The sequence below is a fragment of the Dermacentor variabilis genome, chromosome 6 (assembly GCF_050947875.1).
Source record: "Dermacentor variabilis isolate Ectoservices chromosome 6, ASM5094787v1, whole genome shotgun sequence".
Lineage (NCBI taxonomy): Eukaryota > Metazoa > Arthropoda > Arachnida > Ixodida > Ixodidae > Dermacentor > Dermacentor variabilis.
In genome coordinates, this window is record NC_134573.1 from 130,200,556 (window position 1) to 130,218,177 (window position 17,622).

The following is a 17,622-nucleotide window of genomic DNA, read 5'->3' on the forward strand; positions in this document are numbered from 1 at the left end:
TATGCGATGTTGATTAGCTCTTGGGCTAAACTTTGAAACACATTACCACATAGCATCACATCACCCACAAGATTTAATTTGCATAAGCAGCTTGTTCATTTTCACCTATTTAGCTTATAAAAGGAACTCCTATGCTAGTGTAAAATTTCTTGTTTTTTGGACATGTTTGTTAATCTATTCTGTCCTGCCGTTTCCTGCCTATATAAATATAGGTTGTTATATACCATAAAGAAACAATAGAGATTGATTGATTTATTGAACAAGTAACAGCTACACGGTAGTTAGAGCACTCGTAAGAGCATTCGTGCTATCTCTAACACATGACACGTTACCAATGGCGACGGCTCGGATGGAGAGCTGTTCGTAAAATAAAATTCATCCCTCTCTTGTCGCAGCTGTGCAACTACGACACCTACTTTTGCCATTGAAGGAACATTAGGCGACACGATAATCTTGCAGACAAGGCAAATGTCAGGGGACGAGAGTCTAGTATCTTCTAAAGTAGCACATTGGGCTAGTGTCCTCACAATTGTTTCAGGTCAATCATTCTATCAATCAATACATCTAGAACTTCTCTTTATGAATTCTCTGCCCATATTACTGTGCCCATGATATCACATTGACTGCTGATTTCATTTTTAGTTATGCAGTTTTGCTCATTTTTGCACTAGGAAAGATGGTAAACTGTAAAACTGAACTTTCATTACTTTATAATAGTGTTCTCTGACAAAAAAGAAAGAAAAATATCAATGATCATCTTGCCTCGGGCAGTTGATGCCAAAATCTACGACATCATGGTTAGCGGTTCGTGCAGAAATTTTACACTAGGGCTATTGCCTATTCTTTGTTTAGACTTTTTAAAAACATTTTTAGCATTATGAACCTCTGTTTACAGAAAGAATAATGTTTGCAACTTCAAAACTGTAATCTACTGATCTAGCATTACTTACCATTTTGATGTAGTGTGATTGCGTTCGTTTAACATTCCAATTCACGCAGTGTCCTCGCGCAGTTTTCACGCGGGTGATATATGTACTTTATATTTACAGTGTAATGTCCATTGACGAGTTACAGAAGAGGATTGGTGATGCTTTGTCGATTCTTGAGTCTCATAAAGACCTCTCACAGGCTCCTACAAGCATTGCTGAGCTGAAAACCCACCTTGTGGAATATGTAGAAAAATTCACAGCTTTGACTGGTATGTGTCTTGTATGTGACTGGTACAACTGACTGCTTTGTGTTTCTGAATTGAATTTTTGAAGTGAAACTTTCTTTGTGGAGCCAGACGGGTTTTGATGCTGTTATGGTTGGGCTCTGAAGTGTGGTGGAAAGGAACGTGCGTGGAGCGCGGCAGGTGAGAGGAGGGTGATGTGAAGAGAATCAGGGTATATGTATGCTGTGGCGCTGATTGGTTGGTTGCACCAATAATGTCGCCATCTCTGCTGTGGCAGATGCACATCTGTGCTCATTCGTGGCAGGAAGGAAAAGGCTCAAGTTGCTTGTGTTACACCGCCGCTCTAATTTGGTGCCTGTGTAACACTACAATGATGGCACCAAATGTAGTGGCTTACCAATGAAAAGTGATGCAGCATCGGAAGCTGATTTAGGCAAAAGACAAAAAGGTAGCTAGTGGCGAGAGGCAGCAGTTATGTTCAGGTTTTTGAAAACCGGCCCTAGTTTGTACCCTATTGCAGGTACTTTGGTTACCTCAACAAGCTTCCTCAGTATTTGTACAGTGTCTGTGCAGTTTTGCTCTTGGGCATTGTGCATGTTATGATTTTATGCAAAGTGTGTTTTCTTTACTTAAACAGCGCTGCATTCTCCCAAACACTTCATTGAGCATTTTGAACTGTCAGGCTAGATGGGTCATGAAATTAAAAAATGCCCTAATTGAGATGAGTACAATATTCATATTTTAGTAGCTTTTTCTTGAAAATGTTCAATGTAGCCATAAAATATGAATGTGGCTCATTTATTTTTGGTTGTTTCTGGTTATGAATACAACTGATATCAGTTTACTTTGAAGCCTTCGTTAACCTGCTGTCATGCATGTAATGTGCACTTAGTGTGCATACAGAAATATAACGCAGAAGTTTATCTATTGGTCTTCCAGCCTTGAATACTTCGGGAATTATGTTCCCAATATGCATGTTTTCTTGTTTCATTTTTGTTCTCTAAGGTGACATTTCTGAAGCACAGGATGCGAGTGAAACAGCAGAGCCAGTCGTCTTGGAATGGGGGAAGCTGCGGAGCAGGTCACAGTTTCAAGAGGTTAGGGCTTCTCATGGCATGATGATAGCTGTCTTTATGAAACAGTTTTCTGCCAGTCATTACTTTACCTGGAGGCCATTTTGTCATTTGACAGTAACGTTTGGACAGTGTACATTCCTGAAGTGATTGCAGTGTTGAGGATGTTTTATTTGAATGCAATTTTTGCTGTGTATTACAAGCTTTATTTTGATGTGCCAAAAGTAGCATGTGCCAAAAGTAGCATGGTCAGGAGGTTGTGTACACTTGAACTGCCTGGTTTTTACCACTGCGCTGATGTTTTCTGGGGGAAGTAAGCTGCGTCAAGCCATTATAAAATGCTGCTTTATATTGTTACGCGAAGGACGAGTCAGTAAGACGAGCAACTATTTACAGGTTATATTTACAACAGCAGTTGCAGCGCTGACCGGTTAGGTCCACAGCGTGAGCCCAGTTCGTTCTTTCTCCTCTTTTCTCGAGTGATGGCTCCCACGTTCCTCATTCAAACAATCAAATACCACATGCGTGTAGCAGAAGCGTGTAGCAGAAGCGTGTAGCAGAAGCGTGTAGCAGAAGCGTGTAGCAGAAGCGACATCCCGGAGCATCTAAATGTCATCACTGGGAGGGTGATACTGCTTCAGTCGTGTCACGTGCAGAATATCACTGGACTGGGAAACAGATGGGGCATCAGGGACAATCTCGTAGGTGACGGGAGTCATGGCACGAAGCACTCGGTATGGGCCTGTGTAACAAGACAGCAGCGACGTGATTTTATTACATGGAGCTCCGTGACAACTTCTCACAGACCGTGGCTGTACATTCCTATCAAAAGTTATCGTGGACATCCTGCAGTCGTGTGCCATGAGGCACAAGCTATCCACGTCATACCGTCCGCAAACAAATGGCTTCATGGAGCGTCTCAATCGCACTCTCACAGGCTTGCTCGCTAAATGTCTCTTCAGACCACATTGACTGGGACCTCGCTATACCGTTTGTCACATTTGCTTACAATTTCTCGCGCCACGACACAGCCGGTTATTCCCTATTTTTCTTTCTGTTCGGCCGAGAACCAGCACTACCCCTTGACAAAACCCTCCCTGTTCATGCGGCACCGACCAGTAAATGTGTACTTGACGCCATCGCCCGCTGGGCCCACGCAAAGGAAATTGCCCGTGACCGCCTTCTGAAATCCCAAGAGAGTCAAAGGCGTTTGTACGACTGGCAACACCGAGACGTGCACTTCCCGCTTGGTTCTTTGGTGCTTCTATGGTCTCTGTTGCATCAGGTCGGCCTGTCGGAAAAACTGCTGTCTCGTTACAATATATTTGTTTAATTTTGAATGGCAATAGCCATTCTATGTATTACAAGAACAGCCTTTCCTTAGTGCTTCCATTTGGTTATCACAAAGTGCTGCTGAGCAGGAAAGAAGCTCTCATCTTTGGGCCGAGTTCAATCTCATTACTTTTCGTTTATGAGAAATGCGCATTAACCATTATAGTACGAGAATTCTATTGGAGGTGACAGAATAGTAAGTAGTACATAGCATGTTATGCAGCGTGAACCACATACGACAAGGCAATTAGATGCACCACTTTGTATGAGGACTAGAGCACAGTGTGCAAGCCTTGAAAGGCTATGCGCTGCAGTGAAAAGTCAGCTCTGAATAAATGTTCCACTCTGCTCCCACTTCGCAGAGGATTAGCCCAATCGTGTGTGCAACAAGATTTGTTGCATGCATAATAATAAACGTGAAGCACTTGTCACAGGGAATGTCAGTAGGTGGGCAGTTCCTAGGCATCATAGTATGGTGTCAACACATTGTAATGACATAAATGCTTTGTGAAGGGTTTGTGAAAATAAAGAAATGGTGGTTTCCTTTGGTCGCTGTTTCCCCTTGTTTGTGCTTGTAAGCAAGGAGTTTCCTAGCTTTTCTTGCTTTCTACTTGTACTACAGTAGACTTCCTTTAATTCTACTCAGGTAATTAGGTTTTTCAGTTGATTTGATCCCGACTGAAGATATTGGCCGCCGTCTATACATTTCTATGGGAGCAAATTTGAATTTAAATCCTAAAATTAGCCTTCACTGGATAATTCGAACTTGGCTGGTCATGACACAGGTGCCCGATCCCAATGGTGACTGTAGCGGTGACTCCATTAGCAGCAGCATCAGTCTTGGCGGCACTTAGGGTGTAGTGAATACGTTGACGTCATCTCCCATATTTTTCCCCTGCTCCAATAAGATTTTAAAGTGCAAATGCTTTTAGTTTGCAATGAATTATTACAGTATTTACCCAATTCTAACGCGCACCTTTTTTTCCTCATTAAAATTCATCCAAAGATTGCTTGAGAGGTGCAATCTAATATGAAATTAAAATCAAAACCACATTTGTGGCATTTGCAACAACCTACCGTCGGGGCAACATAGGTTTTGGGATTGTTGCGGAGTCATTTGATAAATGCAGATTATCAAATGCACTGTGGAACATATGGAGGACGGCATGTTGTGGTTCTACATAGACGGCGATTAGGTACTGTCTGAGAGGGTGAAGACGTACTTTAAATAAGTTTTAATTGTGCGAAGGTAAAGTTCGCTGGTTTTGTCTTTGTCTTATTGCCAGAATCAAAAGTTTGCTACGTTCTTCTCGTAAAAAAAATTTAGTGCACGTTTGATATTTACTTTGTTTAGAAGTGCTATTGTCATGTTTACGTTAGTTTTTAATTTGAATCCATAAAAAGGGAATGGACATTCGATTTGTGGACAAGTTAGAATTGGGACAAATACTGCCAAATGAATCAACGGTGTGTTTTGGTATTTTTTGCTGCCTTTCGTTTAATCGACCAACTTTTCTGTCATGCCTAAGTTGACTTGTTGAAAGTGTACTGTATCATGCTCATTATGAGTTACATTACGGGAGCCCATCGCCCAAGGTGCTCAGAGACTGTACGGCATTGCAAACATTAGAAAATTTGGTGAACTAAATGCCATTGCGATTGATAGTAACAGCCCCATTTATAAGAATAATGGCAGGTGTATACCGTGTTACAACTCATGTCGAGCACAATAGAACATGTCTGAAATGAAATACTCGGGCTCAGTCGAAATAATCAAAACCTTTGTTTAGTAACACGTTTCTAGAGTTCTCAACTGTATGCTCAAGCTAAAGTTATAAATTACATTCATGTTAGTCATGTGAGGGTGTACTTAAAGTATGAAACGACCCTCGATTTAACATACTTACATTTGTGCATGTAACACAGCCCTGCGTGTAACTGTGCTTCAAATTACAACCTATGAGGTAAGGGGAAAAGTCTGCTAGTGTAACTTACTAAAGTAAGCATTGTTCTGATCAGTATGAAAGCCACCCTCGCATGCCTATTAGCTTAAAGCAAACGTCCAGAAACATTATTGTTTGGCATGTTTCATCTCATCTTGGCTCCTTTTCAAGCTGCTTAATCATGTGTTATCACCAATCGCCCACTATTGTGTTACCGCCATCACCACTTTTGCTGCTGCTGTCTATTGAAGTGCACTGTGGCTTCACGGCAGTGCATGCTGTACTGCTGTGTAGTTGCATTGCCAGTGGGATTGTACGTGCAACTTGCACTCCTCCTTGATACTTAAACCTCTCAAACTTTATGTTGGTTTCATGCACCATACTATACCGCACAAGGAAATCAACTTTCTAACTTGAAATGGCGCTATAACTATTTTTTGATTATGTTTCTGCTTGGAAATTAATAAACAGAGTGCATGTTTTGTGATGATTAAACATAAAAATACAACTTTCCTTGCTGAAGAAATGGCACACGCTGGAGGTGTTCTGGCCAGTGTGCAATTTGACTCGCTTGCAGCACAATGCATGTGGCTTGTGGGAAACAGAACATTTTTGCAGAGCTTTTATATATCTGGCTTCTTTTTTAACAGAAACTGAAGAGTCTTACGAAGACAAAGCGAGTGTCTCCCTTCGAAGCATTGAGAGACGAATTTTCAAGCTTCTTTGCTGAAGCATTTAGGTAAGATCGTGTGAAGAAAATAGTGCTCTTTGGTGCCTTACTTGTCTTTTACTGCAAAAGAGAGTGCATGGTCCAGGAGATTGTTTAGGCCTTTTATGGCTTGCTTGAATTTATATGGTGTGACATTTGACTTTCATTCATTCTATATTAACAAGCATGTAAAACTGATTTTTCGTTGTGCGGAGTTTGAATGAAAGAAATATTAAGAAAACATGGGCTCCTTGTGAGTCTCTTGATTGTGGTTGAATAAAAAGGAAGATTGAATTACCTTAAGCCAAATTTACCAAAGTTGACAGTACCATGAACAAAGTACTATGTCTTCACAGCCATCACAGAATTTTCTTTTACTCGTTTTACAAGTTTAAATAAAAAGAGGGAAAGAGAGGAATGTTTATGGTTAGTGATATTCTGAGAAGGCTGCAAACATGGCATGGGAGTCCGTTTCAATCTGCCATTGAGATTTGTACCAGGCATGCCACAAACTCCTGCACATATGGGGTTTTCTTTTTTTCCCAAGTATCAGCACTTCAAATTTTCTTTTTATATTATGGTCAGGTACCAATGTTTATTTAGTTGCTTTTTAAGTGTTTCATTTTTTGGTAGGACGAAACAATGTTTTATGGCCATAGTGTCCATGTCTAAAATGACCTCATTATTTGAGCACTTCTTTTTGGTTTACATATATGACCAAAAAACTGTCTTTTGACACATTATGCAAAGTTATACATATTTCCTTTTTTTCGTTCTTGTTGCTCAAGAACTGCCCCTTGTATTATTATTAAAATTGGATTACAAATGAGGGTTTACTGTATATGCATGTCTGAGCTTCAGAGCCATTTTTGACGTCGCTGTGGCGATTTAAGCTCCTTGTTTTGGCGCTATGGCCATGCCCCCTTAGAGGGCGCGAACATAGAGGAATTACGGGCAGAGAGCATTGTACAAACTCTGACAATGTACCACTTGGTTGCCCCTAAAGGGGCTGTTAGAGAGAAAAAAAAAGAGAGAAAGATAGAAAGAATGGCTGTGGTGATGCCTACAATGTCATCAAGTGGAATGCCTTCGTAAAATAGCATAGAGAAGTTGTAGGTATGAATCACAGCATCGTTTGGAATTGTTACTCAAAAGCCACCAGTATTTGTGACATTCACTCTCAAATACTTGCTCAGCGCACTCAAGCCAATAGCAGACTATACATCACAATAGTGTCACAATAGCAGGCTATGACTGGGCTCGCGCTTTCCAGCCTTTGTTTTCTTCCTTGCTAATTTGTGGGAAAAGGGCTTAAAGGAGAGATATTTTCAATGGTTTCCATACATGTTGATTGTCAGATGTTCCACCTCATGGGCCATGTTCTGGTTGATTCTAATGAAGAGGAGTAGTTCGCTCATTTCCTAGGACTTGCTCCAGTTATGTATACTGTCTGGCCCTAGTGTCGCAGCACGTCTGCAGGCCGTCCGGTGGCTTAGAATACTGGTGCATACGCAGAGACCTCGGGTTCAGTCCAGACCTTCCTAACTGCAATGGGGATGTAGTGGCATACTAAAGGAAGGCACTCAAGGGTGGGAGAACTTAATTTTACTGCAACATCTGCTACAAGCAGCTTTTGCAATTACACAGAACTTCTGCTCTCCAAGTTCAGGAGGCTGCAAGTGGTGACAGCTTTTTATTTTTTTTCCATATAGGGACAGGTTATGGTTACAATTGCGTACTGTATGAGAAATCTGTATGATAGTTGTTTGTGCGAATTTTGAAGGCGGAGGTCGTCTGCATCACCTATTACAGGGCCAAAGGCATCCACGTCAACTGTATAAAAGAGCTCATGGATGGAGATCCGGATTTCACGATGCCTAAACAGAGGTGCACTGAGTGGCGCAACTTTGTTCGCAAAGTTCTTAGTGATGAAATCCTGGTGCGGCCTCCCATAGGCGTACATGGTGTCATTATCCAGGTCAACAAGCTCCTCACGCATGAAAAGAGGAAAGATAACAAGCGCCACCTTTTGGCAGGAGCCAATGCGTTCCTAGTCAACAAAACTGCGACGGAGATGCATACAGAGGGCTGTGGCTGTTCAGCATGATGTATGGCTGCTCCAAAGTGCTCAGAAATTTGTATTTCTCTGCTCCCCAAAAATTGCTCCAAACATCACTTTGTCAGCGAAAGCCCTGCATATGTATTTAGTATGTATGCTGCAATATTAAGTTTGGAAAAGGCAGGTCTAAGTCTTCTAGACACTGCAGCAGCGGGTTATATAGTATCTCCAACCTCAGAAGCCTCAGACAATCCGGTAGAATTAAACATACCGTAAAATTACAGTGAAGACTTCACTGACACGTCTTAGCTAGTCCCTTGTAGCCAAACATGGTTGGATATGTCCAGATCTAATACTGAACATCTTCCACGAGACATGCCTGGGATGGGAGTGACAACGATCAGCTGGTTTTATGAAGCTACATGTGAAAGTGAACTGATGTGAAGGTGCTGTAGGTGCTTAGCATTAGCAGTCTGTACACGAATGTTGCCTAAACTTTGCTCTGTTTTGGACCAGTGCTTCCCACGCCGGTGAGTGCGCTGTGCTTGCCATTACAGTCATGTCATAGCTTAGCACCTGCCTTTAGAGTGTCTCTACACTTATGAAATAGGGATGCAACTGCTTTTTAGTTAATATAGAAGCACATCAACATTAATCTTTTATTTTTGGGGGGATTCTACTTCTGTTTAGCAATCTGAAGCCATCAACAAGCATGCCTCTTCATGAAGTGCTCTACTATAATGACGCAGCGGCACTGAAGCAGTACTTCACACCATCTCCGAGGACAGTCCTACATGCTGCATTGGCTAGGCCTCAAACAATACTTATGGTAAGATTTCAATTTGGTGAATTAACCCGTTTAATCTAGGGGAAAACTACACTCGCCAGCACAACCACGCTGTAAGTTCTGGATTGTGATGGCCGTAGGCCATCTAACACGCTGCGCGTAGACAGCCTGTCTACCATCGAGCACTGCTGCTGAAGTCTCCGATTTCTTTCTACGCAGCATTTTCTTACACCACGGCGCTCCGCATGTTCTCCTAAATGACTGCGGCAAAGGCTTCTTCTCTTCTATGCTTACTGAAGTTCTGTGCTCCTTAAGCACAATTCACAAGACAACTTCTATTTACCATCCAAAGACCAACAGCTTGACGGAGCTGTTTCATTGTGCGCTCTCCGACATGATTGCAACGTACATCTGCCCCGACCACACGAACTTGAGATGCAATTCTGCTGTTCGTGACATTTGCCTATAACACGGCTATGCGATGTACCACCGACTTCTCACTGTTTTCCTTGTCTGTGGCCGCTCACCAAGTTCCGTTCCTGACGTATCGTTCCTTTAGACTCCTGTACTCCCAGCAGCTCCTTTCTCAGAACAGTTTCTGTCTCGCCTCGCGGACTGCAGTTGCCTCACCCGCCTTAACACCGGTATCTCCCAGGACGCCCGCAAGTCACGTTAGGACTCGACTCACAGTGCTGGGACTTTTTCTCCTGGCAACAAAGTTCTTTGGATTCCTGTGTGCGTTCCCAGCATATTCGAAAAATTTCTCACGCGTTTTATTGGACCTTACACAGTCATTGAGCAGGCATCACCTGTCAATTACTGCGTCTCGCCCCTTAGAACGCCGTCCGATCCCCGTTGCTGTGGGACAGAGATAGTGCATGTCTCTCGTTTAAAACCATATACAATGAAACCTTGTTAAACCATAGTTGGCTGGAGCTCGGAAAAAGTGTGCACTAAGCGGTAGTACTGTTTAACCGAAATAGCATGAAATCACCCACTTACCTGTCGAAGACGGAACACTGAACTCGAAGAGTTCAGTGTTGAAAGGGGGAGAAAACATGCAGTATTTATTCACTTCGCCTGACAAAAGTGTTATTTTCGTTTGACACCGCGGCGGCCTAGCACGACGACAGCGGCCTCAAACTTGCTGAAGCTACATGCCAGCTTTTCAGCCAACCCCCTCTTCTCGGCAAATACTCACATGGCAGATTCCTCGTTGGCGTTACGTATTCTCCATGCACGCGCACGGTAGTACTGCAAAAGTCCCGGGGCGCCTTTTTCATTGCCAGGTGCTGTTCTCGTCGTGACAATTGCATTCATGAGGCTGACATAACGCGCAGCTTCTGCCACTGTCGGGCCTGAATCGCCTGTGCTGTCGCTTTCCGTGTCCTCCTCATCACTGTTGCTAGTCGACACTTCGGCAACAACAGAGGCAACGATGGTGAAAAATCGAACCTCCTAGCCAACATCTCTTCGCGGTCGCAGCAGCAGTGCCGAGCAGCATCTTCGCATTCCAAAGGCCACACACCGTAGTGAACCGCAGATCCCTGTCGCATGCCAGCACAGACTTCTTTGTGTCACGTTCGATGTTACGGACGATGTCTAATTTTTGTTCTGTGTTGAGCACCCGGCGTCTTTTTTATCCGAGCTTCCGCGTGACGCGAGTCCTCGCTTGCACGACGCCACAACGCTCTCTGGCACGGCGCTGAAGTGATGTTGACGTTGATGTGGCTTCACGAGCAAATGCAGAGGGCTCTTGGAGGCTGTTGTTCCAATCTCTGAGGCTTGTTGTTCTGCCGGGCTGCCCGATGGAGACGATGCACCGCCGTGTTTGCGCGACGAAAAGTGGAAATGGTACGTGTTAACAGACATGTACTCAATAAGCTGGTATGGCTTATGCGGATACAAAACACATTATGTTCAATGGTCGCTGAGTTGGGGATTTGACTTTACTACTCTTAAAATGAAACTACTGTTTAAGCGGGTACGGTTTAATGAGGTTTTACTGTACTAGATTAATTTCATAATACTTCCGCGCGGCCAGGTGGCTGCTTCCACAGCAAGAGGGAATTAGTGTGATCGCAACACATGCCTGGCTTTCAACTTCATCATCTCTACATATCATCATCCATTGTACATCTTCATCTGTATATATCATCAGCTGCACAGCTTGATCCTCGTGGTGGCAACACGAGCTCAGCTCGAATAAAGCGGTTCCTTACAATATACACAGTAGCACAGTAGCACTCAGAAGAAGTGCACTGATCCAAGCACCCTTCTTGATTGATGTCATCTATCAGCCAGTAGCAGCCATCTATGGCATATTACGACATACGGAAGTAGCCAGCAGCTTTGAGACGGTTGAGGAGAAGGCCTCGTTTGAAAAGAAAAGTTTGAGAAAAAGTAGACTCAATGCTCCGCTTGTGATATCCAAGCGCTGTGCACAACTGCACAATTTTGCTGAGATGTTTACTGAAGCGCATGCTATCCGTGGTCTCTTTCTTCACCAAGTCTGAAAGGTGGTTCAGGACCCTTTTAATCTTACCGTGAACGAGTACAAAATGCTTATCGAACCTGGAGAACTCATGACAATTGACGAGGCATGACAGTAAAACGTGCAGTCAAGTAAAAAAAAAGAAAAGGACCCGAACAGAAATGCTTGAGTGGTGTCTGCTCTTCTATCAACTATAGATAGTCCCCAAACTGCCACCGTTCCGAGTGACGGTGCTGTCATGATTTTAACAGCGGCCTTTCCATCAACTATCAAAACTCCCATGTTCTCCGTGTGTGCAGTAATGATTAAAAGAAAATCAAAGAAATTCTTTCAAACAAGCGTGCAGCATAGCCAAATGCTATGGGTAGAGCTATAGAGCAAACAAAATTGTAACCATGTTGTAGCAACCTTCATGTCCCATTTGTCTCGCCTTTACTTCAGTTTCATGCTTTGGTTTCTATTGTAAGCTGAACCCTCCGCTTCGAATTTCCAAATTAGCAAGCATAGGTTGACTTACAATCATGTAAATACAGTAATGTGTCGTTGCAGTTGTACACTGAAAATAGCACTGCTGCCATTTCGAGTGTGACTTGCAAAGGTCATGTATTTGTGTGATGTGTGCCCAGCCTGTGAGAATGGAAAGCTGTTGCTCTTAAATGTTGCTGTAGCACTCTTTGAGTGAAGTGCAAAGCAGCGTTTAGTACTAGCTAAGCATACATGCCTTTCTTCTTCCGGGTGGCTTCTGTTTCCAGTTTCAAATCTACATTCATGCTTTCAGCAGTACAATCGTGAGGATGAGTGTGTCTAAAACACTAGGCTGACTAGTACATGTGTCATTGGTTCGGGATACCATGTGATCACTACCCATGATTTCTGTGATGTCACATGCAGCATGAGCCCATGCTGCACTTGGTGTATGTTTGGTTCAGTTGACTGAAAGGACGGTGTAATTACTTTTAAAGAAAAAAAAATTCTAATTTGAGCACCCCTTTAACGGAGATTAACTGTTCTGGCTGCACATACTTCTTTGTAAATATCTCGCTGGCTGCACATATTTCTTTGTAAATATCTCGCTTTCATTTCTGTTTTCTTTTTCCTTCTTTTTGCATACTGTCAGTGCGAATGCTGCAGAAACACGAGCAGTTGTAACATCTCTGCATCACTTCCTGACCTGAGCATCAGCTACAAGTTGCACTTGGAAGGTGGAAAACTGATAAACTTGTATGACATGATGCAGGTGCGTTATCGTGGAATCAAAGCCACAACTTTCAGCTGACGTATAATGAGCTGCTCCTCTGCGTGCTGCTTTTTTTTTTTTTTTTTTTCAGTCTTTCAAATCTGTTAAATCTGGAGAAAAGAAGCTGTCAGCGCAAGAGGAAAAAATCACCGAGTATCCTTTCGTGTCCACGTGTTCGCAAACTGTCGCCAAACATGATGACATTGAACTGGTGTTGAATTTAAACTGGCAAGTGGTTAGCCCTTGTTAACAAGCCCAAAACAAGCAGAATATTTCATGTGAATATTATTGAACCTGTTGTGCTTACTTGATTTAAAACGGCAATTCTTCAATTGCATTGTCAGACATGTATTGGGGATGAATGTAATTGCTAAAAGAATTATGGGAAAATTGATCATATACTGGAATTAACATTGCCACATTGCATTAAGCAGTGACGCTGATGTCACATGTGTCTCTCCGTGTTTCTAGCAAGGTTTGCAGATTTTAATGAACACTTCAATTGAGGCCATCTGAGAATTATTTATTTGTGTTGAGTATTGTGCAAGCTGGGCTTGTCCATAATTTACGCAATTTACTTTCCTAGTGGTTCTTTCTGAAAGCTTTTAAAGGCATTGTTCTGCAAGTAACTCAGAGTGAATGTCTAACTATTACTCTGGAAGTAAATAAAGGACATAAGGGGGCAGGAAATTCAAGTACGGTTCCTCTCGCATGACCCATTGAGCACAATAAAACCTGTTAGTACGAAATGAAAGCACTTCTAACAGACAAGACAAAATTATAACGGGCTACTAGTCACAAACTTGGTTTCACTGTTCATAGCTGTATCTGTTTACTAGGTTATGTGTTAAAATATTCGTTCTAGGTGTGTTGTTACAAATTATCACTGGGTTCGCCTTGTTGCTACGGTAACCTTATAAGTAGAAACTGGATTACAGGCAAACGCCTATTTGTTCTCATGTGCCCAGACCGCACGTTATAGGTAATTGAGCATAAATTATAGGTTGAGAAGTGCTTTTACGCTGTGTTATTTTGCCTATAAATGCCTATTTCCATCCTTCGGGCTATTTTTTGCTTTTAGCACCTGAAAATTTTTTTGGGAGGGTTAGACTTCTTGTTTTGAAAACACATTCGGTGACTTCTTTCCACACGACTTGGCAGCATTGGCAGATACTGTTACTAATGGCAATGCGCCTTGCAATGTGGCCTAGCAAATAAGCGTTTGTGCTGTCAACCTTAAATGAGCCTTTGAGGGCCCCTCACCATCTGACACTGGTTAGAAATGCCAGAGGAAAAGATTACTAGAAGCCTCCTTTTTCGTCAGTTGATACGCAACTCTATGTTGCACTGCAGGCGGGGATTTGGGAGAGAAAGGCACAGCATTTTCAAAAGGTTGTACTGTACACTGTTGGATATAGATTGCGCAGTGCGCTTGTTAGGCAGAAGGCTGTAAAGTCTGTTGGAAGTGCCATGGACTGTTGCTACGTGGTCCCCTTTTTTGATACGTCTACTCCGTCTGTTGTTGTACAAACAAACCAGCCAATGGCGCCTCATCTAAACGCTGCCTCTCGCCAGCTCTTTTTATTTAAATAAGTGTATGTAAGGAGGTACATACTCTTGTGCTCCAGAGTATGATGAAAAAGAGAAACATTCTGCAGAGCATAAAGACATAGCTATTATAAAAAAAACATTCAAGAAGAGTTCTTGCGAAAAATTAACGAATTGTGACACTGCTAGGGCAACGTAACACAAGTATAATGCATCCCATGTGTGCCACAGCAGCTGTCACAAAAGCTTGTGCAATGTTGCAATCTGTCTTAAAACATTGGCTTTTTTTCCTGTTCAGTTAAATTCCAGAGGTACACACAAGCAAACGCTAAAGAGTCGCGGAGTGCATGAAGCGATCATACATATGGAAATTCAGCACTATTTAACACTTCTTTTCGTACAAGAAGGTTTGTTGACTTCAATCCATTAGGCATAGATTTTAGCATTTCTCATTAACGGTTTGGCACCTTTCCTGGTCTGTTTTGTGTTTTCCATGCTTGTGGCCACTGGATGCGCCAGTGTAAGCAGGAGAGTTTGTCTATTAAATATACACCACCTGCTGATAGTGTCAGAACAAATGTATTAAGTCTGTGAACTACAGTACATGGATTGATAAAAAGTGGTTTCTCACATGACCAAAAAAGCTTCATGAAGCAATGTGTTGCAAAATATGGTTGCTGCATTTCAGACCTCATAAACAAGCCAAAGGCAGAAGTTGGCAAGTTTCAAGCATGTCTATCTTGCCACAATGGCCCAAGTTCCAGAAAATACTTTGAAATCCGTGTCGTCACACTCAAGTACTGGATGACATTAGTGTAGTGTGAAGGCACAATCACAAAGAAGACTCACTTCACAGGCGCTTGTGGCATGTGTCTGCGTGTTTTTGTAATTGTGCCTTTGCGCTACAATATGTTATTCAGTAAATGCCAACTATAGTCCAACAAGTCCTCCTGAGGTACTGGAGTTAAGGTTTCGACATGAGATTAAAGAAGTGTAAGCTTAGCCTCTGTTTTCTCTTCTAGTAATTAGCTTCTTATCATGACATTAGCAAAAACAGAATTTTGAGAGAATACTTTATCAGTCTAATTGAATTTAGTGTATCTCTTTAGTGTCCTTTTAAGGGTGGCCGTGAAGTGCTTGGTTTAGTATGATTTCTGTGATTGCATTTTGTGGCAATGTTTTGTACACTCGAGTTCACAAATAAGTGTTTGCCCTTGCTGACAATGTGGTGTATGCCCTTGCTTTTAGTTGACACCTTGACAGTTTGCCGCAGAGCCCAATTTTTTCGATCAATAGCTGAACTTCAGTTCTTGGGCCTTGTGAAGCCGACCCTAAGGAAGACAGACCACGTGCAACGTATGACGTGGGGATTCTGCTGATGTTATGTGCCAAGGTTGTTGTTGATAAACATTTGTATTATATTACACCATCTCTTTTATATGCTATGCCTCTTTATATCCTGTTTATATTGTGCCATACTTCTTGTTTTGTCATAATTAATTGTTTGTCATTTGATGCTCCGTAACCTCTCACAGTTTATACTGTGTCGATGAGCATGGATATTACCCGCTGCACTAGCTTCTGATGCAACGATGGCTGCGCACACTTCGACCCTGTGTGCATTTGCTGCTTAGTACCTTGCACGTTGACAAGGCAGCGCGGCCTTCTACAGCGGTACAGTTGTTAAAGCGACACTAAAGGTTACTAAGGCGACCTGGACTGTTTGAATACCATTCTGGAAACTTTGCAGTGCTTCTTTTGTGCAAATACTTAGTTTACTAGAAAATTTGATCTGAAGGATCCGAATACCTTTATCACAATACAAAAACACGTGGCCATGGAGGAACCGAGCCAAGACAGATTCGCCGCTGAAGCTGTTTTTGGTCAAGTGACATATGCCGTTCGGGCATCCCGCGACATCACATGCTTGAGGAATTCTCTGCTACTTGCAGTTTGTGCGAATTTCGCAAGCCAGCAAAACTAGCGTAGCACTACGCGATAACGAAACTACTGAAACATGAAAGCGCGGGCGGCGCGCAGTCGAGCGAAAACGAAACCTTTTGACCGCCCGCGTCGTTGTCAAGGGTGACCTCACTTTCTTCTTTCTAAAGATGAAATAGAACTAGACAAGTAGCACTTTATTTTGTCTTATAATGCAATACAATGATGATTTTTTTATAACGAGTGGTTGAGTACAGTTTAAACGAAGAGTGCCTTCGTCATCGGGCACGTGAATGTCCCGGGGCCAGCGGGGCGTGGCACTTGCGGAGGCGCCGTATGTTAGCGCGCATGCGCGAGTAAGAGCGGGTGCGAGAGAGAAAATGTGGCGGCATTTCCTCCTTGAATATATGACTGTGCCTAGGCACTACAGAGGAGTTTCTTAGCGCGTGTTCTATGCGTTTCTCCCTAGGCGTGCCGCCATTGCTGAGTGGGGACGAGTTTGTTTACGCTTCGACGCTGGCTGCCGATGTGGTGGCACAGGTGATAACATCGCAGATGCTTCCGTGGGAGCAGTAGGGAGCATGGAAGAGGCCAGCCTGTATATATTGAAAATCTAGAAAACAGCGCCTTAACGACCGCGACTGAATGCGAGTGGCTGAAAAGGCGCCGGTGGTGCTCGACGCTCCTGCAACCGCTATGAGAATAAGCCGCGTCCCCCTAACTCGTTTTACGCTAACCTAACCTAACGGTAATGTAACGAGGCCAAGGCAAAGAGACGAGAATGATCACAACGTAACTATTGAGAATATGCCGCGCCACCCTGACAGCTTTTACGCTAACCTGCCCTAACGTAACGTCAACCTAACCTAACGTGGCCTAGCGGCAAAGACAATCCGCACGGCCTAACCGCTGTGAGAATACGCCGCGCCACTCTAACGCCTTTTACACTAAGCTAACGTAAACCTAACCTAAACATAAGCTAACCTAGCCTAACGTGGACCAGACGAAAAGCCAATGATCTTTGCGGCGTGACATCAGGCAATCGCATCTAAACGTGGTTGCTAAGACGCTGTGCGTTTATTTCACTCAAAGGGGATCACTCGAACATGCTCCTGAAAAGTCCAGGATAGCAGGCCCGGCCTCTGCTACGGCCCCTATCGCTCCCCGGAAAAATCGGTGTCTTTTGTTTTCATTTTTTTTTTAAGGTAGAGTGCCGTAAAGCGCGGCACAGTTATAATTCGGCATGACTGGCTCTGCACCAGCGCCACATGCACGAGAAACTCTGTCCGACGTACCTTTAGACACAGCGATTCCCAAACGGGGTG

General features: G+C 43.1%; 1 protein-coding gene across 4 annotated transcripts in view; it reads left to right on the forward strand.

Moving 5' to 3' along the window:
- Orc3 (origin recognition complex subunit 3) overlaps positions 1-15,794 on the forward strand; it is a 37,243-nt gene extending 21,449 nt beyond the window's left edge. For all 4 annotated transcript variants that reach the window (XM_075695826.1, XM_075695827.1, XM_075695828.1 and 1 more), the window contains 7 exons: positions 1,050-1,198; positions 2,180-2,271; positions 6,173-6,261; positions 8,981-9,119; positions 12,689-12,808; positions 12,900-12,961; positions 15,630-15,794. In XM_075695826.1, coding sequence (XP_075551941.1) covers positions 1,050-1,198; positions 2,180-2,271; positions 6,173-6,261; positions 8,981-9,119; positions 12,689-12,808; positions 12,900-12,961; positions 15,630-15,735 — 757 coding nt within the window. In that variant the 3' untranslated portion in view covers positions 15,736-15,794. The remainder of the gene's footprint in view (positions 1-1,049; positions 1,199-2,179; positions 2,272-6,172; positions 6,262-8,980; positions 9,120-12,688; positions 12,809-12,899; positions 12,962-15,629) is intronic.
- The last annotated feature ends 1,828 nt before the right edge of the window (positions 15,795-17,622 follow it).